Raw genomic sequence first — 21,273 nt, forward strand, 5'->3', positions numbered from 1 at the left:
ATACACTGTTATGGGGGATCTATAGCTGATACACTGTTATGGGGGATCTATAGCTGATACACTGTTATGAGGGATCTATAGCTGATACACTGTTATGGGGGATCTATAGCTGATACACTGTTATGGGGGGATCTATAGCTGATACACTGTTATGGGGGATCTATAGCTGATACACTGTTATGAGGGATCTATAGCTGATACACTGTTATGGGGGATCTATAGCTGATACACTGTTATGGGGGATCTATAGCTGATACACTGTTATGAGGGATCTATAGCTGATACACTGTTATGGGGGATCTATAGCTGATACACTGTTATGGGGGGATCTATAGCTGATACACTGTTATGGGGGATCTATAGCTGATACACTGTTATGAGGGATCTATAGCTGATACACTGTTATGGGGGATCTATAGCTGATACACTGTTACGGAGACATCAGTGGCTGAAACAGAATTATGGCGACCCCTCTGCCTATAGCAGTCATGTAGTACGTATATGATGGTTCTGTGGCTTAGTCCCCCACGTTTGGCCGCACACGGTGGGGGTCACTGGGTACTGGGCCGGCACCGGCCTATTACACAGAGTACAGACCCAGGAAATTCTACTGCAGGGAATACAAAGCCGCAACCAAGCCGGTGGGCGGTGCTTAGCTGACGTAATAGCTTCACGTGGTGTCGTGACGTCGCTGCCGTCGTTTCCGGTCTCTTTCTGCCCTCGTTCCCCAGGTTTCTCTCCTCCCGTCCCCACTGCGGCCTCCCTCGATACCGGCCATGTCTAACGTCGTCGACACTAAGCTCTATGACCTGCTCGGGGTTCAGCCCGGCGCCAGCGAGAACGAACTTAAGAAGGTTAGTGAGAGGGCGGCCGGGCAGGCCTAGGTACCGGCCCCGGGGTGAAGGGGAGGAGGCCTAGAGGGGGCACAAGGGTCCGTGTCATGGTTCGGGCGGAGGCCCGGGGTCACCCACAGGCCGCGGCTCCTTCTCGGTCACTCAGCCCGGTCCTATTACTCAGCTGCGTGTGGCCTGGACCCGGGGGAGATCCCCACCGGCCGCCATGTTGTACCGGGCTGCCCGCATCTCCATAGTGCACCCGGGAGAGCCTCGGCTGCCTCTGTGTTATCTCTGTGCCCCGACCCGACTCCACGGATGTCCTGTATCCGTGTCCTCCTCACCTGGGCCCCTACATAAGCTGACAGCTGTGTACTGTGTCTCATCTCCCTCATACTCCTCACCTGGGCCCCACATAAGCTGCCCCCTCTGACAGGTGTGTACTGTGCCTCATCTCCCTCCCTGCTGTACAGTGCCCATCACCTCCTGACCCCCCCCCCCCCCAACCTTATTGCATCACTAGATTTGTATGTACATCTGGATACCACAGGGTATACACATCTCTAAGCCCCACACTTGCTTACCTTCCATTGTACCTCCAATTCTTAAGCGTCACCCCAAGTTTCATGTAAATGTTTTCTGCATCTGTGAATCTTGTGTCTAGCTCTGGATTGTGGTCATGTGCAGGGCCCCCACTAATGCTTATTATTATGTTGCCCTCTTATTGTTTCCTAGGTCACTAGGTATGTCATGTATTATGTAGTGTTAAAGGAGCAGTCCAATCTAACCAGAGTTTACCTGAGCATTGTTGTGTTCCTGCTCACTTCCTGGTTCGGTGCTGGGAAAGCGAGGACAGGGCGCAGCAGTGCTGTGGTGAATCAGTTTGGCATCCCTGTGCCTCCCAGTAAGGTTACACACGTCTCTACTGACAGACCAAGCCCTGGAGGGGAGTGAAAGTACATACTGCTCTAGAGGACCCCGGCCAGCCTGGTGGGAACCTAGGCAAAGAGCTGACAACTATACAGCGAGAAAAAGGGGGCAAACTTCAGAAGAAAGCAATTTTGCTAATGCAAAGCTGCTTTCTTTTGCATTCCCCATCACGTAACAAAAGTGTAGTTGATGGAAATACTCCTTTAAATTGAAGCCTTCCATGGTGACATTCCAACATGTCATTGTTTAGGCCAAAGGCCAGCTACCAACTACCCATTCCTCCAGCAAGAACAGTGGTACCAGCTTCACAGGATCCAAACATTAACCTTGGCATGTGGTATTTCCCTTCCCAATGCACTGATGACACAGCGGCATCATCAGCCGCAGCCGCGAGATGAGGTTATTTCCTCGTTCATGGATGCTGTAATCACTCACCTGGGAATAAGACAATGATGTCACCGCAGGAAGGAAAGTCCATGATGTCAGCATTGGCTGCGAGCTCTGCAGGGGATTTAGCTGCATCTGTCGTATCCTAATAATACTTTGGTGTGTCTTTGGCATTAACATTGTGTGTCCTGACATCCCAGACTGTTTTTGTTGACTTCTCCAATACACTTCATGTTCCTAAGATCAAAATTGTAACTTTACTCCACAAACCTGTGATGATGATTTATAAATTTAAAGCATATTTGAGACTCCCCCATAAGCTTAAATAAAATAGCAGCTATTTCTTGCTGTGACCTAGGTTGTGCCGGCCAAAGTTACTGTTTTGTGCTGCTGTGATCATTTGGCACTGCCACTAATGGAGGTGAATGAGGTCCTGCTGACCCACTAGTGGATGCGACCCTGCAAGAAAACCATCAAATATGGTTTCATGCAACAACAAGGTCGCAGATTGGCAGTCCCCACACAATCACGGCCGGGTGATGTGTAGCAATCAGATTTCTGTGTAGCCCCCATCTTTATGATGAGTTTGCGGAATTCGTTGTGGAGAGTGACTAGGCAAATTAATTTGGATGTCCTATGGTGACCTGTGAGGATTCGTCATAACCAGGAATCTGATGAAACCTGTTGGTATTCCTGTTTTATGCAGGAACATTGTGATGATATTTGTGTTTGTAGTCACATATCCTGCATGTCGGCTTCTAAGTCACACAGTAAATACATCGGAATCACCTGGATGTCATTGCTGAGCCTGGAGCATAATGGTGCGTTTACACAGACAGATTTATCTGACAGATTTTTTTAAGCCAAAACCAGGAACAGACTAAACAGGGTGCAGGTCATAAAGGAAAGACTGAGATTCCCTGTCTTTTCAAGTCCATTCCTGACTTTGGCTTCCAAAATTGGTCAGATAAATCTGCCTGTGTAAACGCACCATTAGGCCGCACCATGAGAGGCACTGATAGCACACTAGCTTGGCATTTTAATGCGTTGCATCATGATTGCTGCAGCTATCGGTAACAGACCACCTAATGGTGCAGATGAATTTTTTTTCTTTGTTATAATAATAAACCAGCATTTTCGCAAACAGGCCTTATTCACACGCTCAGTGATTTTCAAGATCCATGGATGAAGTCCATTACCTACCTTAACCATCTGTGATTGCATCTGTGTTTTTCATGAATCTGCTTCAGGGTAGCTTCACACGTGCCGGATCTGCAGCGGATTTTACACTGCAAGTTTGCAGATCCTGGTAGTGTGAAGGTCTATGGGGTTACATATCCGCAGCAGAATCTTCATTCCACTGCAGGTATGTAAGCCGCCCCTGTTAACCCCCCGCAGCCCCTGGCTACCTGCTCGGCGCAGCGGCTATTTGTGAGGCTCCTGGCTCCCGTCAGTCCCTATCAGCCAATCAGGGCTGCCGTGCACTGATTGGCTGATGGGGAGCCAAGAGCCTCACACACAGCCGCGGCACCAAGCAGATAATGTATGCTCTGGGCCGGGGCTGCAGGGGGTTAAAGGGAGTGGCTTACATATCCGCAGTAGAATGAAAATTCCGCTGCGGATATGTAACCCCATAGACTACCAGGATCTGCAGCAGATTTCGCTGCAAACTCGCAGCGTGAAATCCGCTGTGGATCCGGTACGTGTAAAGGTACCCTTAAGCTTTTTAAATTACACTGATTACATTAGATCTGTGTTTTTCATGGATGACACATATGTCATATCTGTGCAAAACACAAAATTCATAGACCTTTACAGGGGAATCTGTGCTGTGATCTTGTCTGAGTTATATGTCCTATTTTTTTCACGGAACAGAGTGCCGTTCCATGAAAAAAAACGGTATGTGGGAATAGCGAAAAGGACTATAAAACTCACAAAACAACTTCATGGAACGTATGAATTAGGCCTAAAAATAACGGTGCCCATAAACTCTTAAGGCCTTATTCACACGTTCCACAAAGTGCCATTTTAAAGGGAACCAATCACTGGAAAAACGCATATAGAGCTTTTGAAATGTGCTTTTAGAGCACACAGCACACTTGCCATACGTGTTTCCATAGCCTCCGTGCCTTCCCCGTGTAAGCCGCAAAGTAACTTTATAAAACTGGCGCCCTGTATGCTAATTACCTGAGGTAGTCACCTGGGCGGTGTTCGGCTAGCAGGTAGTCACGGTCCCCTGGGCGTTCTTCCGTTGTAATCACGCCCCTCTGGGCTTGATTCAAATGGCCGAGTAGCTGTGACATTCTGATGGCGGACGCCGCCGCACATGCGCAGTGCAGCCGCTTCCATTCCGGCGGTACTGCGCCTGTGCAGAATAGCCTCGAATAGCCTGTTAGCCGGAGTTCGAGGCTATTCTGTACAGGCGCAGTCCAACCGGAATGGAAGCGGCTGCACTGCGCATGTGCGGTGGCGTCCGGCATCAGTATGTAAGCGCGCCGACGTTGGGCACGGTGCGCTCCCGAGTGACGCCACAGCCACTCTGCCATTTGAATCACGCCCAGAGGGGCGTGATTACAGCGGAAGAACGCCCAGGGGACCGTGACTACCTGCTAGCCGAACACCGCCCAGGTGACTACCTCAGGTAATTAGCATACAGGGCGCCAGTTTTATAAAGTTGCTTTGCGGCTTACACGGGGAAGGCACGGAGGCTATGGAAACACATGTGTCAAGTGTGCTGTGTGCTCTAACAGCACGTTTCAAAAGCTCTATATGCTTTTTTCCAGTGATTGGTTCCCTTTAAGGCCATTGATTTCTATTGGGCTATTCACGCAATTTTTCTCGAAATTTGCAATTCATTAATTGCAAAAATTAGACATGTCCTAGTGCGGCACAGATTCCTCTTAGTAGTCTTTGGGATCTGCATTTTTCACTGATTCCTCAAATGCGACATCTGCGAATCAGTAAAAAGTGCGGATGCATGTCAGCAATGTGATGGTGACTTTATTTGAACTAGTATTGTACAATTATAGCAGATATGTCGAAAAAATAGACGCTGATTCCAATACAGATGCAACTATAGACAATTTTTTCATGGATTGCGGAGCTAGATAGGAGGCTAATCCACAGAGTTTAAAAATTACTGAACGTGTGAATAAAACCTAAGGCTAAATGTGCCCTTAGCAGGAAAGCATGATTTTTTTCCGGCACAGAGATGGACTTGCCGTTAGGCTGGGCGATATGGCCAAATTTTTTTATTTTTTTTAAATGTCGGGAGTAGGAGTAGTATCAGTTTCGAAAGTAGTAGTAACAATAATAATGGGAATAGTAGTATCTGGGCAGGGGGTAGTATCAGTAGCATCCAGAGTAGTGGGAGCAGTATTGAGAGTAGTAATAACAGAAGTGGGGGTAGAAGTAGCAATAGTAATGGGAGTAGTAGTATCAGGAGTGGGGGTGGTAGTAGCAATAGTAGTGGGAGTACTAGTTTTAGTTAGGTAGAAGTGATGGGGCAGGGACAGGGCGCCAGGCTGAATCCTCACCCGTAGTCTCCAGTCCTCTCCAGTAATGCCCCAGGGGCTGCTCGGTGCCTAGCTATTGCTGCTGGTTCTGTTGCAAGTGGGCCGGCCAGCAGCGATCTTGTGGGAGCGGGAAGCCATTGGCAATCGTGTGGGTGCGAGCATCTTGTAGGTGCGAGTGGCTGCATGCGACTAGCGATCACCCTGACCTGCACGAGTAGCAGCTTGCCCAGAGCCCCACTGCTCCACCTATAGATCGGAACTCGCATTTAAAAAAAAAAAAATCAAATTCACAATTTTCAAAAATTTTTTAATTGATTCACGAACTCTAGGTGAATTAATCAAATTTATTTGATTAATCGCCCAGCCCTACTTGCAGTGCAGATTCCACAGCACTTTATTTTTGTTGCACATTTTATTAGCAGAAAAAGTATTCAAATCTGCCCCACAAACACCACCTACGAAAACAATAGCAACATTCTGTGGGTCACTACAATTACAGTGATACCAAAATTGTATAGTTTTTTGTAACTATTACCACTTTGGCACAAAAGAAACCATCTTTCTTGCTACATTGCAAGATCCATAGCATCCTTATCTTTTGCATGATGGAACTGCTTTTGGGCTCATTTTTGCGGGAAGATGTATAGTTATTGAAACCAAGTTTTTTACATAAATATGACTTTATGATCTCTCATGACATTTTTTTCAGATATGTATTGGCAAAATACAGCTGCTCTTGCGCTGTTTTTTTTTTTTTCTTTTTTCTTTTAATTTTTAATATCTTTACAGTGTGCACAATGCAGTATACATAATGGTATGGTTTTATAGCTTGGGTCATTACAGTCTTGCCGATACCAAACGTGTATTGTGTTTATTCTCTATGGGGAATTTTATTGTTGGATTTTTTTTTTTTGTTTTATTTCAAACTTTTTTTTACTTTTACACTAGTGTACATTAACCAGTGATCTTCTGGTCACTGTTACAATACACTGCACTACCACTGTAGTGCAGAGTATTGTATATGTCAGCATTTTCCTGACTGGCAATCTACAGTCATGCCTCCAGCATAGCTGTGTAGAGGCATATCCATGCAGCCCCAGAGGCCTTCAGAAAGCCCTTGGGTTTGCCATGAGATGACCGGAAGCTGGGGACTTCCGACTGGTAATTATAATGCACTTACCCCACCGGAACCTGTTACATGCAGCTGTCATGAATTGACAGTGGCATATAACGGGTCCAGGTAGTTACAGCAGGATAACGGCTGTCATACTGACAGCTGATCTCCTGCAATGCTGATGCAGGAGCTCAGCAATCACTTATTCTGACTCTGCCATAAAAAGCTGTCTGGATCAGATCAAGCCCCCAGTAGTGACCGCCGTAAACTGTTGTATTGTCGCTCATTAAGGGGTTAAAATTCTAAAATGGAAACTAATATCGGGTTTAGTCTCTACTCTTACCTGTTGTTAATTTCCCTTTAACTGGAAGTCATAACAGTTATAAATATTAACTAACATCCTCCAGCGCTGAAATGGTAGCATAAACAGCTACCCTTAGGGTAATTGCCATGAACTCCCTGCTAAGTCTCCATGCTGAAAGTGTAAATGTCATTACAGGTATCTTTTCACACTATGCAGTGTGTGTACTTGTGGTGTAGAGCTGTGTCTGGCCATTATATGAGGGATAATCAAAAAGTAAAGGGAAATTTAAAGAGACTGTCAGCAGGTTTATGGTGTCCTATCTCAGGGTAGCATAAACTAGTGACAGAGAAGCTAAACAGAATGATGTGTCACTTACATTGTTCTGTGCAGCTGATCCAGAGATATCCTCCTGAATAACATGGACAATAAGTAGTCCTCTCCATTATGAGCATGAGCCCAGTAGTCCGCAATATTTGGGTGAAGTCCGCCATCCGCCGTAAGAAATGACATGTCAATTCTTACGACGGAATCCGCCCGGTCATAGAATGGTGTCTATGGCACGGGCAGAGATTCACGCTGCAGTGAGTGGGTACGAGCAAAGGAATCCGCTGGAACTTATCTGCGCAGATTTCATAGTGTGAACTCACCCTTAGTATGGATATAGCACCATGACTTAAAGTGGGGAAAAACAGGTGTTACTGGAGAAAGGCCATTCTGGTTGCCTATCAACATTTCACACACCAGAGCCCATCACAAGGGCAGATATGTTGATTAGGAAAGACCAATGCATAAGTGTCTCAGTTGGATGCACATTTGGATATCATCTATGGCGGCTCTGCATTTGCCATAATTCATGATGACTTGGGTCTATATTTTGCTTCCCTCAAGATACCAGTGTTTTTTGGGTCTGACAAAATTACCCCAAAACTGCCAAAATTACCCCAAATCTTCTGATTCTTGTGTAGTTTTTCTGGCTTGTGATTTTTTTTTTATCATATGATTTCAGGATTTCTATTGAAGAGCTGGGGAATACTTCCAATGTGCATATTGGCCCATTTTTATACCACTATAGAGTTTTTTTCTGGGGGGGGGGGAATACTAAACCCCCTGCTGCAACTTAAAAAAAAAAAAGATAATGTGCTAAAAGATGCCTTAACCATTGTGGGTATTGGTTTTAATTTTTCTCTTTCTCTGATGACTCCATTTGGCTAACATCTAGTTGCAGCGGTTTTGGCCCCCAAAAAAGCCATGAGCCTTGTCCTAAAGGTTTAAGGGGTGAACACGCCTTTCTCCCACATTAGCCCCCAGTAGGTATTGGTGTAGGCAGATCATTGTAGCCTGTTTGTGATAATACACACTAGAATCTTACTGTTGAGTAATAATCTGTATCTCTCTTTTCTTCCTCTTGTACAGGCCTACCGCAAGCTGGCCAAAGAATATCACCCAGATAAGAACCCGAATGCTGGAGACAAGGTAACTGCACAAGGCGCATTCAGCATCAGTCAGAAATTTCCCATCTTATGAATAATGCAGCATGTAAATTGTCTGCAGCGTAGAGGGCTCCCATTGTGCTCTCTGCAGCATGGGCATCCTGTACTTCACAGTCAGTGGCTGCTGAGCTGATGAGAGGTCAGTTACAATATCACCGCTGCTCATACAGGACAGGTCATGTCCTTGGCTCCCATTATTAGCTTTCTTGTTCCTATTTATTTTCTATCATCAATAAGTTACCCTCTATAGTGTGGATCAGATCTGGGAATTGTTTGCATTCTACAGAAAAGCATTAAAAAACTAGGCATCGCTGTGCTGTAAGAGCACCCCTATTTTTTTAAGTAATGATCCCGATTCTTTATAAAGCTAAGTATCTGTGCTAAAGTGCCTTCTAGGTATTTAAAATCTCCTGACATGTCTCAGACGTACACAATGGTGGTTAGGGGTAGTAAAATCCCCTGGTGACTGGAAACTGAAAATCCATCTTTGGATGTAAACAAGAATATTTCCATTTACTTTTGGTAATGGGTTATCCCCCACAATACCTATATCTCCCAATGCAGCCACCAGAGTATTTTCGGTTTGTACATCTTAGCATGTTAGAAAAGTAAATAATAACAAATGTAGATTTCAACCTTTCAAAAATAATGTCCTATGATAACACTCTAGAGTGTAAATTTTCTTCAAACATCTTGAAGATCACTAAGATAGAACTGTCCAAAAGAACGCTTTTTTCCCCTTTACGTCATCCCACAAAAATATGGCACTATCCATAAATGGTCTCTGTATAAATAATGTTAATTCTCATGTCAAAAATTGCAGTAATGTTTTATTGCCACACAATAGATCAGCACAGTGTGTCCTAACACACACATTAGCCGCACTAGTGAAAAAAAAAAGGATTCTGTCATTACATAACGTATGCTCAATAAAATATGAACATAAGTTGCAACATGGAAACTCCAAAAGCATAATAAAAATGTTTATACAAAGTTGCCAAAAGATTCATGCTTTACAAAAAATATCACACTGTGAATCAGAGTATCTGCAGTTTTTGTGTAGAGGCCATGCTTTATTTTGATGTCCCATGCTGATCACTACACAATTGTCACTTGGCCTCACAGACTTTTGTTCTGACTTACAGTTCAAAGAGATAAGCTTTGCTTATGAAGTCCTGTCCAACTCAGAAAAGCGAGAGCTGTATGACCGATATGGGGAGCAAGGCCTGCGGGAAGGATGTGGAGGCGGTGGCATGGACGACATATTTTCACATATTTTTGGCGGTGGTTTGTTTGGTTTCATGGGTGGACAGAGCCGAAGTCGCAATGGTAGACGGAGAGGGGAGGACATGATGCACCCACTAAAGTGAGTGTTACTGTAAGTAACGGAAGTATTAAACCTGGACCCTGTTCTCTTATAACAGCTACTTCTTGGCCTCTATCCCTTTTAGAGTATCATTAGAAGATTTATACAATGGAAAGACAACCAAACTTCAGCTAAGTAAGAATGTGCTATGCAGTTCCTGCAATGGGTGAGTTTCCTCCCTAGGTGGAGCATCATTGCAATTTGCTGCATTATCTGTTTTGTGGTGGTACTTCTGAGACATCACCTGCCCATATCTCCTGTTAAGGGGGGAGGCGGGGGATTTTATGATATCCACAAGCCTTATGAGTGAGAAAACAGTGCTGTTCTGTTAGTGTGGTTCCTTTTGTGGTGCACTCAAGCAGTCCTTGTATTACATGGATGAAGAAGAACAAACCAGATTCCTTCAGCTCACGTTAAAAGTTATATCTTTTTATTTCTCAATTCATTAAAACAGTAGCCGACGCGTTTCGGACCTAACCTGGTCCTTAGTCATGGCATCTAAACATTAATGTTACAAGACAAACATGGTATTAGTGTATATACATACAAGGTGGTTAAAAAGCTATACGTAACAAGAGATTAGTAACACGAACATTAATAACAAAGACATGCTGTTGTATATGTGGGCCACATGCTTAAACTACAAAATATATATGAAATATGAGGCAAATATATATATGAAACAATCACGCTTCAACACATTTATCAGTTATAGCATGGGCTTCATGGCTATGCGTATGCAAAACAAGAACCACTAGATATGAAACAATGTGTGACCCGGAATTTGGTGACAGGGAAAGGTAAAATTTGTAGACACATGCTGATATGCTGGTATGTATATGAATCGCATGCCTGAGTCGTAGTGTATCCTGCCTGTGTATTAATTTATATAAGAAATAATCACCTCTCAGCAGAGTTGCCATATTTAATATAAACCCAATGGCTGTATATATGCAAAGGCTGTATACATGCAAAGCTGTGTATATGCAAAAGATGAATGTGTATGTGCAGCATAGGGAGGAGTTAGTACATGCTATATGCCAAAAACCCCCATGTACCTCTCTCCAATGAGTTACCTTTCAGTTTGTGGAATCACAGGGAGAGGAAAATATTTGCTCCCATAGTGGAGAAAAATCCAAGAGACAGGTAGTCTCTGTAATGAACAAATACAATGCATTATATACATGTAGTAGATGTAAGTTTATCCCCAGTGTCAGCATCAGTGACAAGGAGTAAATATTCTATAGCAATCCAGTAATATGGAGTAAAGTGTAGATGGTGCCACTTACCCGTAGGAGCCGGATAACAGGGGAAGCATGAATAACGCTGCACAGCGCTGCAGCGTATGAAGCAGACAGGTATGGATCCTATTTAATACCCGGGAGGCCCGGAAGTAACGACAAGCGTCACTTCCGGTTGGTGGAACGCATAATGCGTGTCACCAGCGGACAATAGGGAAAGGAAATCAATGACGATACGTCATATCCGGTGGGTGAACCGCGCCATGCGTGTCACCCGAAAAACAGAATTTAGAATGGATAAAGTCTGCACTGTGTTCATGTAATGCGATGCGTTCCAGCTTGGAACGCATCGCCAGCAGGCATAAATTAGAAGTGCAGGCAGAATACCAGTGCAGAGTTAAATAAACAGGAAAAGAGTCCACAGGTAAATATATCAAAAAATCATAATAAATTTGGTATTAAATATGTGTGGGATTGGGTTGGTAACAGAGGGAAAAAAATCAAAAAGACAAAAAAAAAAAAAACACAAAAAAACAAAAAAACAAACAAAAGACAAAAGACAACCAGAAAACAAACTACAAACAACAAAAAACAAAAACAAAAGACAAGAACAAAAAACAAACAGCAAACAACAAACGGAAAGACGAAAAAACCACAACAAAAAGGGGGGGGGGGAGGGCGGAAAAAAAGAGCAAATACGGACATCAGTGAGGTGGGCATGTCACATGTCGAATAATGAGAAGTATATTAAGGCACTCAGCAGTGCTGAATAAGGAAAGTGGATGGGAAATTAATATAAAAACATCAGATCACTTCTGATATTTAGGCCCAGAGGTGATCGTGTGCCCAATCTAAAGATCCATTCTGCCTCTTTTTTTAGGACCCTTCTTCTCCAATCACCTCCTCTTTTGGGCTCAAAAACTTTGTCGATGGCAAAACAACTGAAGGAATTTAAGCTACCGTTGTGTGCAGTGCAGAAATGCCTGGCAGCTCCAGAGAGTTGTAGACCCGCACTCTTAATACTGTGCACATGTTCTGCAATTCTGACTTTAAGCTTTCTGATGGAGCAACCTACATATTGTAGGTTGCACTCTGTGCACTGAATGATATAGATAATGTGGTCCGATTCACAATTTAGATTATGATTGATATCAAAAGATTTAGTCATGTCACTGGAGTGGAAGGTTTTATGTTTTCCCGTATACCTGCACATACCACACCGTGGTTTACCACATGGGGTGAAGCCTACTTGTTTATTGGGTCTAAGATTTTTGGAGGGTTTAGTGCTGGTGAATAAACTGGGGGAGAGTAAACTGCCAAGTGAAGGTCCCCTCCGTGAAACAAAGTGGCAACCGTCGTCTAAAACCCTTGCTAGGCCCTCATCTTGTCGTAAAATGCCCAAATGTTTCTGAACAATGTTTTTGACCTTAGTGAATTCCTTGGTGAAAGGGGTACAGAAATAAACTCCTTTTTGAAATCTGTTGTTGCGAGTTCTTTTACTATCCCTAAGGAGGTCATCTCTGGATTTGTTAATTGCTATGCCCTTAGCTCTATTAAGAGTAAGTGGCGGATAGCCTCTGTCCCTTAGTCTTTGTTCTGTGTCGTGAAGTTGGCGTTGTGTAGCTTCTGGTGTAGAACATGCTCTGATTGATCTGATGTACTCTCCTACTGGTATGGATTGTATGGTATGTTTTGGGTGTTGGCTGGTGGCATGCAAGACGGTATTGCCCGCCGTTGGTTTCCTATACAGGGCAGTGTCTACCTTGCCAGTTGTGGGGTTGCCCGTAAGTTCGATGTCCAGAAAGGATATCGTTGTATTTGAGGTAACGTGTGTAAAATGTAGATTAAATTCATTTTGATTGAGCATCGCAACAAAAGGTGGTATGGACGACACATCGCCCGACCACACAATAAGTATGTCGTCGATGTATCGCCCATACCACCCAATGCTGGTCCCAAACACATTTTGGTCAGAATAGATGAACCGTTCCTCCCACCAGGCCATCACCAAATTCGCCAGAGAAGGCGAAGGCTATTACATGGATGGCCATTAGTTTGAATAGCCATCATATAACACTGCAGGGAAATGCCTGACTGGCTTTGGCTTCCCTGGAAAAATCCTGTTTGCTGGAAATTTGAAAACCTATGTCGTCTCTGATGAGGCAGCCCCTTTAAGAATTGTACGCTGTGTACTCCATGCAGTGAATGAGTGACTTAACATACAAAGTCTAATTTGTTTATTTCTTTTTTCAGACAAGGTGGTAAGACTGGAGCTGTTCAGAAATGTACAGCTTGCAGAGGCCGAGGCGTTCGTATAATGATCAGACAGCTGGCTCCAGGCATGGTTCAACAGATGCAGTCTGTCTGTTCCGACTGTAACGGGGAAGGTAAGAAAATGGTTGATACAAGGGCACAGTCATAGTCCTCTCCAGGCTCCAGTGATGCTCCTGCAACAAGATAGCACTTTGTTTGTTACTTGTGAGTTGAGACCTGTGTACAGTAGCTTTGTGTCGCACCTCTTACATGTAACAACATTATTATGAATGATGTTCCCTATAGCAACTTGCTTTATGCCACTTGACACAGAGAAGATAATGATAAACTTGGATTAAAAATTTATAAAAACTTGCCTTTGGCAACCAGTTTGGTCACTGTTGTTTAAGCAACACAATTATTTTTATTTACTTGGTATGTATTGTTTTTAGGGGAAGTAATTAATGAAAAAGACCGCTGTAAAAAATGTGAAGGCAAAAAAGTTATCAAAGAAGTGAAAATTCTGGAGGTTCATGTGGATAAAGGCATGAAGCATGGGCAAAGAATCACATTTGCTGGAGAAGCTGATCAGGCCCCTGGAGTGGAGCCTGGGGATATTGTCCTGGTCCTGCAAGAGAAAGAGAATGAGGTAAGAGGCATGCTCTGTCACACTTCTGTATTCTTCTAGGAGATTCCCTCTCATAGCCCTTTCCCTTTTCTCTGGATCACTTTTTAAATACAATTGACTGCTCTGTATTTAACTTATTCTATTATCAGTCTGGACAGCTTGATCCCCCACAATATCAGAACACTTAGGGGAAGATTTATCAAACTGGTGTAAAGTAGAATGGTTTTGCCCCTAGCAACCAAACAGATTTCACCTTTCAAAGAGTCTGGGAGGAATGAAAGGTGGAATCTAGTTGCTAGGGACAATTAAGACAATTCTGCTATAGGGTACAAACTCACTGGGCAAATCCGCAGCGAGACCTGCTGCGGATTCCTGCCCTGTACAGGCTACGGGCAGACAAACTTGCAGCAGGATGCACATCCCGCTGCGAGTTTGTCAGCAGCCTGCCCCGTTAACCCCCAGCCACCAGAGCCTATACTTTACCTGGTCCACGCTTCGGCTTGCTTCGGGGGTTCCCAATCAGTGCGCTGCCCCTCCGCAGCGCACTGATTGGCTGAGCGGGACGTGAAGACACCGGGAGCCCCGAATCAAGCCGGAGCAGAGACCAGGTGATGTGTACGCTCCGGGGGCAGGCTGCTGACGAACTCGCAGTGGGATGTGCATCTTGCTGCGAGTTTGTCTGCCCATAGACTGTACATGACAGGGATCCGCAGCCGGTCTCGCTGCAAATTCGCAGCAAGATCCGCCCAGTGAGTTTGTACCCTTACACCTGTTTGATAAATCTCCCCCTTAGTCCCTAAAGATCTTTTCAGCTGTGGATCTCGCCTCCTCCACTATTGGTCTTTGACCTCCAATTGGTTTCTCTTCTCGCTTTATGGCCTAGGTGGCTGCATTTATCATGTGTATTTTTTTGTGCCTGTATTAGACATTATACAGAGTGGAACAGAGTGCACCACAGCAGCCTGTGGTAAACTGATAAATATTGGGAAAGCTGTGTGTTGCATCCATAATACAAGCACAGAAAGGTGTACGTATTGCAGCAATCATAAAATGGCCTCTCAGCTGCAGCAGTCTACATAAAAGTTGGACATAAACGAATACCTTTAATTGGGAAAAGGTTAAGGCCTGTCCCACAATTCCCTCTCCTTACATGCAGCCTCACCATCACTAATGTAACCCATGTATCTTATCTGCAGTCTTTTCAGAGAGATGGCAATGACCTACACATGACACACAAGATTGGGCTTGTTGAGGCTTTGTGTGGGTTCCAGTTCACTTTCAAGCATCTAGATGGACGTCAGATTGTTGTCAAATATCCTCCAGGAAAAGTAATTGAACCAGGTAATTGTATGCTTCCATAGTAAAGTCTAGCATTGCTTACATTCTGTACTTGATTTAGGATTTACTCCTTGTTTTTTATTTATTAGGCTCTGTTCGTGTAGTTCGGGGTGAAGGCATGCCACAGTACCGCAATCCCTTTGAAAAAGGCGACCTCTTCATCAAGTTTGATGTCCAGTTTCCAGAAAACAATTGGATTAACCCAGAAAAACTCACGGTGAGCCTAGTGGCATGGGCACTGTTATTATCCAGACACCTGTAAATATCAACCAATGTGTTGTTAACCAGTGTGCAGAGCCACAAAAGGTGGCATTGTAGTTTTCCATTGAATCAGTTAAGAATTTTTTTCCTACAGTAGTATTAATAAAACACTTTGGTTGTGGTGCTTACCAGTGACCATAGTTTTATGAATGGACATTCCCTTACAGAGCATGAAGTCACAGAAATATCCATTTATTTACAGGAACTTGAAGATCTGCTCCCAGCCAGACCAGAAACCGCCAACATCACTGGAGAAACAGAGGAGGTAGACCTTCAAGAATTTGACAACACCCGTGGCTCAGCAGGAGGGCAGAGGCGTGAGGCATACAACGATAGTTCAGATGATGAGAGCAGCCACCATGGCCCAGGAGTGCAGTGTGCACACCAGTAACAATTTCAATACAGAATTGCACAACAAAAGGATTTTCTTTCAAATAATTATACATTTTTTTTGCCTGTTTTATTTTCGTTTTTTGTTTCAGCGACCCAGTGAATCGCCCAAATTGTTCTGATGTGACGGACATCTCCTGTCGCTGTATGTGTAACTTTTAAATTGGTTCTATAGTATTTTCAGAGTGTATAATTTAAACCGTAAAACTAACCACAAGGCTTTACCTGCAGTTTTGACTGTTCTATAGTGAAAATAATAAAATCCTCCAAAAAAAGGAAGATGAGACATGAATCTGCTGCTCTTTGTATCGACCGCTTGATTTTTATCAGTCTGTGTAGATTTTATGTTTCCTCTTTTTACGTTCAGACCTGTAAATGTGTGTGTGTTTTTGTTCTGGAGCTGTGTTCTTGGCTGCACTTACATGACCTGCTACGTATAGAATAAACAATTTCATGGTCTGTATCTCCGCTACTTCTAACCTGATTACTGTATACCCATGGTGGCAAATGAATAGCCAGGGGTCAGCATCCTGTGTGTACAAGAACATTTCTGTTTAATTTTGCATTATCTAGGTTTAAGTGCTAAATTATGAAATGTTCTGCATTATCAAAAAGACATTAAATTAGCATACATTTGTTAGGACAGAAGGCATACGGACAAACTGTCAGATGGTGGATTAAAGGTGGTGTGTCTTGGAAGAAAGCCAGCGCTCATGTCTATGCTTCGTACAGGCAGAAATGTAAGAGGCTCTACTCTGAAATAAGAGTGTAGTTCCCAAATAGGGTTTGGTATTAGTGGAGCTACATAATTGTAGTCTCATAGGATGGGGTCTTCGAGCTTACCAGTATTTTTGTCGATGAGGGCTCCATGTTACTATTCTGAAAGTATGTGAAATCTGCAGCAAATTCCAGCACTAAACAATACTGCGTGTTTGGCGTTTTTCTTCCACAGTGGCTCAAAGAGTTCAAAAGTTCAGATTTTTTTTTTATCACTAGGTGCAGACCCTGATGCATATGCCTCTGTTTTATTCTATTTTAGGCCTTAGAGCAGTCTGTAGAGTTTGTGCACTGCCTTTGGACTGAATCATAATGTATAATATGACCATAGTTGTCTATTTTATGATCTTCATATTCTTTTAGTGCTTAGCAGCGAGCTTCAAAAACACCACTCTTTTCAGCAGGGTGGGTGTGGTTTTGCAGCTCAGTTCCGCTGAATTGTAATACCAGACACAACCTAGGGACAGCGGTGGTGCAGTTTTTGAAGGAAAGTAGCAGGGTTTTTTCTAATCCTGGATAACAACTTTAAACCTTACACAACAAACGTACATATTGCAGTGTTTTTCTAATTTACCACTTGCATAGTAAGGACAGTAATAGGGCTGATCTCTGAGCCAGGTGCCATAGCATGATTAGAGATAGGCGACTTTACAGTATAAACAAAACAAAGTGCTTCATTAGCTCGGCTGTTGGCTTACTAGCATGCTGCCTTTGAGCTCTGTGCTGCTCCGGATGCCTGGAAAAGCTAGATCCAGTCCTGGGAAACTTCTCCCAGTTTTCCAGTCACCCAGAGCGAACTGATTAGTAAACGTAAACTACCAAGCTAATGAAGCACTTTGCTTATACTGTAAACCTACTCATCTCAATAATCATTTGGTGTAATAGGGCCCTAAACAGGATCACAGCTGAAGTAGTCCATGTCTTCTCTTAAACTTGGCCATTTACATTGGTAAAGGATCACATGACTTCGCTATTAAAGGGATATTCTCCCCCCCACCCCCCCCCCCCCCCCCCAAAGAGCCAAAAAAATAAGTCTTCCAAACCAAACAGATTATCGGTTTGAAGCCAAAGCCAGAACCAGACTATAAACAGAGATCACGTCATAAAGGAAAGCCTGATATTTCTCCTCTTTTCAAATTCATTCCTGGCTTTGGCTTCAAATAATTGGCAGATAATCTCTGTGTAAATGGACCCTTAGTTGCAAGTTTTTTTTAAAAAAAGCTGATCTATATCCAACATGGTGCTGTCCACCCATCATACAATGCTTATGGCTGAGTGGTCCATGATGTAGCAGAGCTGATATCGGCAAGACATAGAGTTGAGGCAAGGAGCTGTGGGTAAGCACGCGGGGGTGGGGGGGTGGCTGAAGGTGAGCGCCGTGGTATCACTGCTATGATCTCTCATTGAAATCTATGCAGTATAGATATACTGCATAGATCAATGAGGGAGGCATTGTATTGCTCTTGGCTGCTGCTTTTGTCAGGCACTACAGGCTTAGTTCCATTCACTCTTCCTCAACGACCTTTGCTAGGTCAGTCTTAAATGCAGCTGTGCAGGAAAGCCCTCCCATGGGGGATATTGCTTGCCAATTCCCCATACATTGGGATGCCAATGGGGTCATATAATAGCTTTCTTATATACTTCCTGTGGGAGGAGTTAGTCATTTTATTGTTTATCCAATACCCCTTCATGTCAGTAATACTTACATAAATGTCCCTGCTACACATACCCTGTGCTGTATGTATATATAAAGTTCATTATTTTCCATAATTTAATGATAAAAATTAAACTCACATATAGTTTAGAATCATTGCACACCAACTGAAATATTTCAGGTCTTTTATTGTTTTAATACTGATTATTTTGGCATACAGCTCATGAAAACTCAAAAATCCTATCAAAAAATTAGCATATTTCATCCGACCAATAAAAGAAGTGTTTTTAAATAAAAAAAAAAGTCAACCTTCAAATAATTATGTTCAGTTATGCACTCAATACTTGGTCGGGAATCCTTTTGCAGAAATGACTGCTTCAATGCGGCATGGAGGCAATCAGCCTGTGGCACTGCTTAGGTGTTATGGAGGCCCAGGATGCTTTGATAGCGGCCTTAAAGGGGTATTCCCCCCCCAAAGTTATTTTTGCATTAATACGCTGTCCACCCGTAGCTTTCCATCTTTCCAATATAAAGTTATTATGGATTCTGCACAGTTTTGCTGTTATCCAGCTGCATTCACCTCCATGGATTGCAAAGAATCATCAGACCTCAGTCCAACCCGACACGCTCCCTGCTCCTGGCCCCCCACTCTCCGTGTCGGCATCACGTGTCCTCAGTCCCAGCACAGTGAAGTGACTGAGAACACTGATGGGGTGGCTGCTGTTAGAGAGGGAGACAGTGATCAGCTGTGACTGTCTCCCTCTCTAACAACAGCCACCCGGTCACCCCTGTGTCCAGAGCCTCCCCGCAGCACACAGCCCCCTGGCCCACAACCAGCCGCCCCCCCACCATCACCCGTGGCATCCCTCACTCACCCGAGGCATAACCGCTGCACTCACCCGCGGCTCCGCCCCCCGCGGTCGCCTGCGGGAATCTCTGCCTCTCCGTCGCCCGTGGCAAGCTCCACCCCCCAATAGTCCGCGGCTCTGCTACACCGTCACCCTCAACTTAGCTCTGCTACACCGTCACCGCCAACTCAGCTCTGCTACACTGTCATCCCCAACTCAGCTCTGCTACGTCGTCACTTCCAACTCAGCTATGCTACACTGTCATCATCTCCTTCATTGTCTCAGCTCTGCTACTTCACCATTATCAGGCAGAAGCATTGCATGATGGGAAATGTAGTTTACTATCTTGGATATAGATCAGCTTTTAGAAAAACTTGTAACTCAGGAACGGCAGCAGCTAGAAAGAGGGGAGACGGCTCAAAATACTCAGGGGGACTTGGTGAGTAAGGCCAGCTAGGTTTGGGAGCATTTTATTTTTTTAGCTCTTGGGGGGAATACCCCTTTCAGCTCATCCAGAGTGTTGGGTCTTGCGTCTCTCAACTTTCTCTTCACAATATCCCACAGATTCTCTATGGGGTTCAGGTCAGGAGAGTTGGCAGGCCAATTAAGCACACTAACACCATGTTCAGTAAACCATTTACCAGTGGTTTTGGCACTGTGAGCAGATACCAGGTCATGCTGAAAAATGAAATCTTTATCTCCATAAAGTTTTTCAGCCGATGGAAGCATGAAGTGCTCCAAAATCTCCTGATAGCTAGCTGCATTGACCCTGCCCTTGATAAAACACAGTGGACTAACACCTGCAGCTGACATGGCACCCCAGACCATCACTGACTGTGGGTACTTGACACTGGACTTCAGGCATTTTGGCATTTCCTTCTCCAGTCTTCCAACAGACTCTGGCACCTTGATTTCCGAATGACATGCAAAATTTGCTTCCATCAGAAAAAAGTACTTGGGACCACTGAGCAACAGTCCAGTACTGCTTCTCTGTAGCCCAGGTCAGGCGCTTCTGCTGCTGTTTCTGGTTCAAAAGTGGCTTTGACCTGGGGAATGCGGCACCTGTAGCCCATTTCCTGCACACGCCTGTGCACAGTTTCTACTCCATGCTCAGTCCACTACTTCCGCAGGTCCATCAAGGTCTGAAATCGGTCCTTCTCCACAATCTTCCTCAGGGTCCAGTCACCTCTTAACGTTGTGCAGCGTTTTCTGTCACATTTTGTCACCAGGTCTGTCATGTCTGTGGTTAAGTCAGGTGACGCATTGCGGTCACATATGGGGGATTTCTAGAAACACTGGAATAAGGGGAATAAATAGTGAGTTCCATTTCTCAGTTAGTATTTGCTGTGTAAGAGGGGAAAAAAAAAAAAAAAAAAAAATCAGCCAAAAAAATGAAAATTTTAAATTACCCTTCCAACTTGCTTAAATTTCTGCAAAACACCTAACAGGTTAATTGGGGGTGCAGTTTTTACAGTGGAGGGATTCATGGGGGAAATTAACATACAGGCCCCACAAATAGAGTTCAGAACTGAACTGGTCCCTTATAAAATCAGCTGAAATTTGTCACCTTAGGAGACAATATTTCCATGCCTCTGTCTCACATTGTGTGTGTTTGCTAGGCACAAGCTGATGATGCAGGCAGGACATGATATCACAGGAGGCTTGGCTGGATCCCCCAATCCCCTGAATGATTCACCATCTCTGATCGGCCAGAAGCAGCTGCTGCAAAGACTGTGATGAACAGATGAGGGAAAGTACTGCATTCTGGGAACTACTCAACCAGGATGTACAGAAACACAATACAGAACAAACCTCCCCCCCCCCCCAAAAAAAAAAAAAAAACTGGGACAGTAAGTAATGTTATATGCTTTTACAGAACTTTCATATATATTTTTTTTTAACCTCTACCTAGAATTCCCCTTTAAGGTTCTCACTGACAGGACA

The 21,273-nt window shown here is 44.0% G+C and overlaps 1 protein-coding gene across 1 annotated transcript; it reads left to right on the plus strand.

Annotated features, from left to right (window-relative positions):
* The first annotated feature begins 682 nt into the window (after nt 1-682).
* Nucleotides 683-16,513, plus strand: DNAJA2 (DnaJ heat shock protein family (Hsp40) member A2). Its single transcript, XM_069966200.1, has 9 exons — nt 683-854; nt 8,497-8,556; nt 9,719-9,939; nt 10,025-10,105; nt 13,434-13,567; nt 13,886-14,082; nt 15,258-15,402; nt 15,489-15,616; nt 15,863-16,513. The coding sequence occupies exons 1-9, from the start codon at nt 777-779 to the stop codon at nt 16,049-16,051; spliced, it is 1,233 nt and encodes a 410-aa protein (XP_069822301.1). The 5' UTR covers nt 683-776; the 3' UTR covers nt 16,052-16,513.
* The last annotated feature ends 4,760 nt before the right edge of the window (nt 16,514-21,273 follow it).

Source organism: Dendropsophus ebraccatus, chromosome 4 (assembly GCF_027789765.1).
Source record: "Dendropsophus ebraccatus isolate aDenEbr1 chromosome 4, aDenEbr1.pat, whole genome shotgun sequence".
NCBI lineage: Eukaryota > Metazoa > Chordata > Amphibia > Anura > Hylidae > Dendropsophus > Dendropsophus ebraccatus.

What these genes read in the sequence shown, in the direction of transcription:
- DNAJA2 (XM_069966200.1), top strand. Translation starts at nt 777, where the DNA reads ATGTCTAACGTCGTCGACACTAAGCTCTATGACCTGCTCGGGGTTCAG. An exon ending in ACCCGAATGCTGGAGACAAG is followed by an intron (nt 8,557 to 9,718) that starts GTAACTGCACAA and finishes TCTGACTTACAG; the next exon opens with TTCAAAGAGATAAGCTTTGC. An exon ending in AGGAAAAGTAATTGAACCAG is followed by an intron (nt 15,403 to 15,488) that starts GTAATTGTATGC and finishes TTTATTTATTAG; the next exon opens with GCTCTGTTCGTGTAGTTCGG.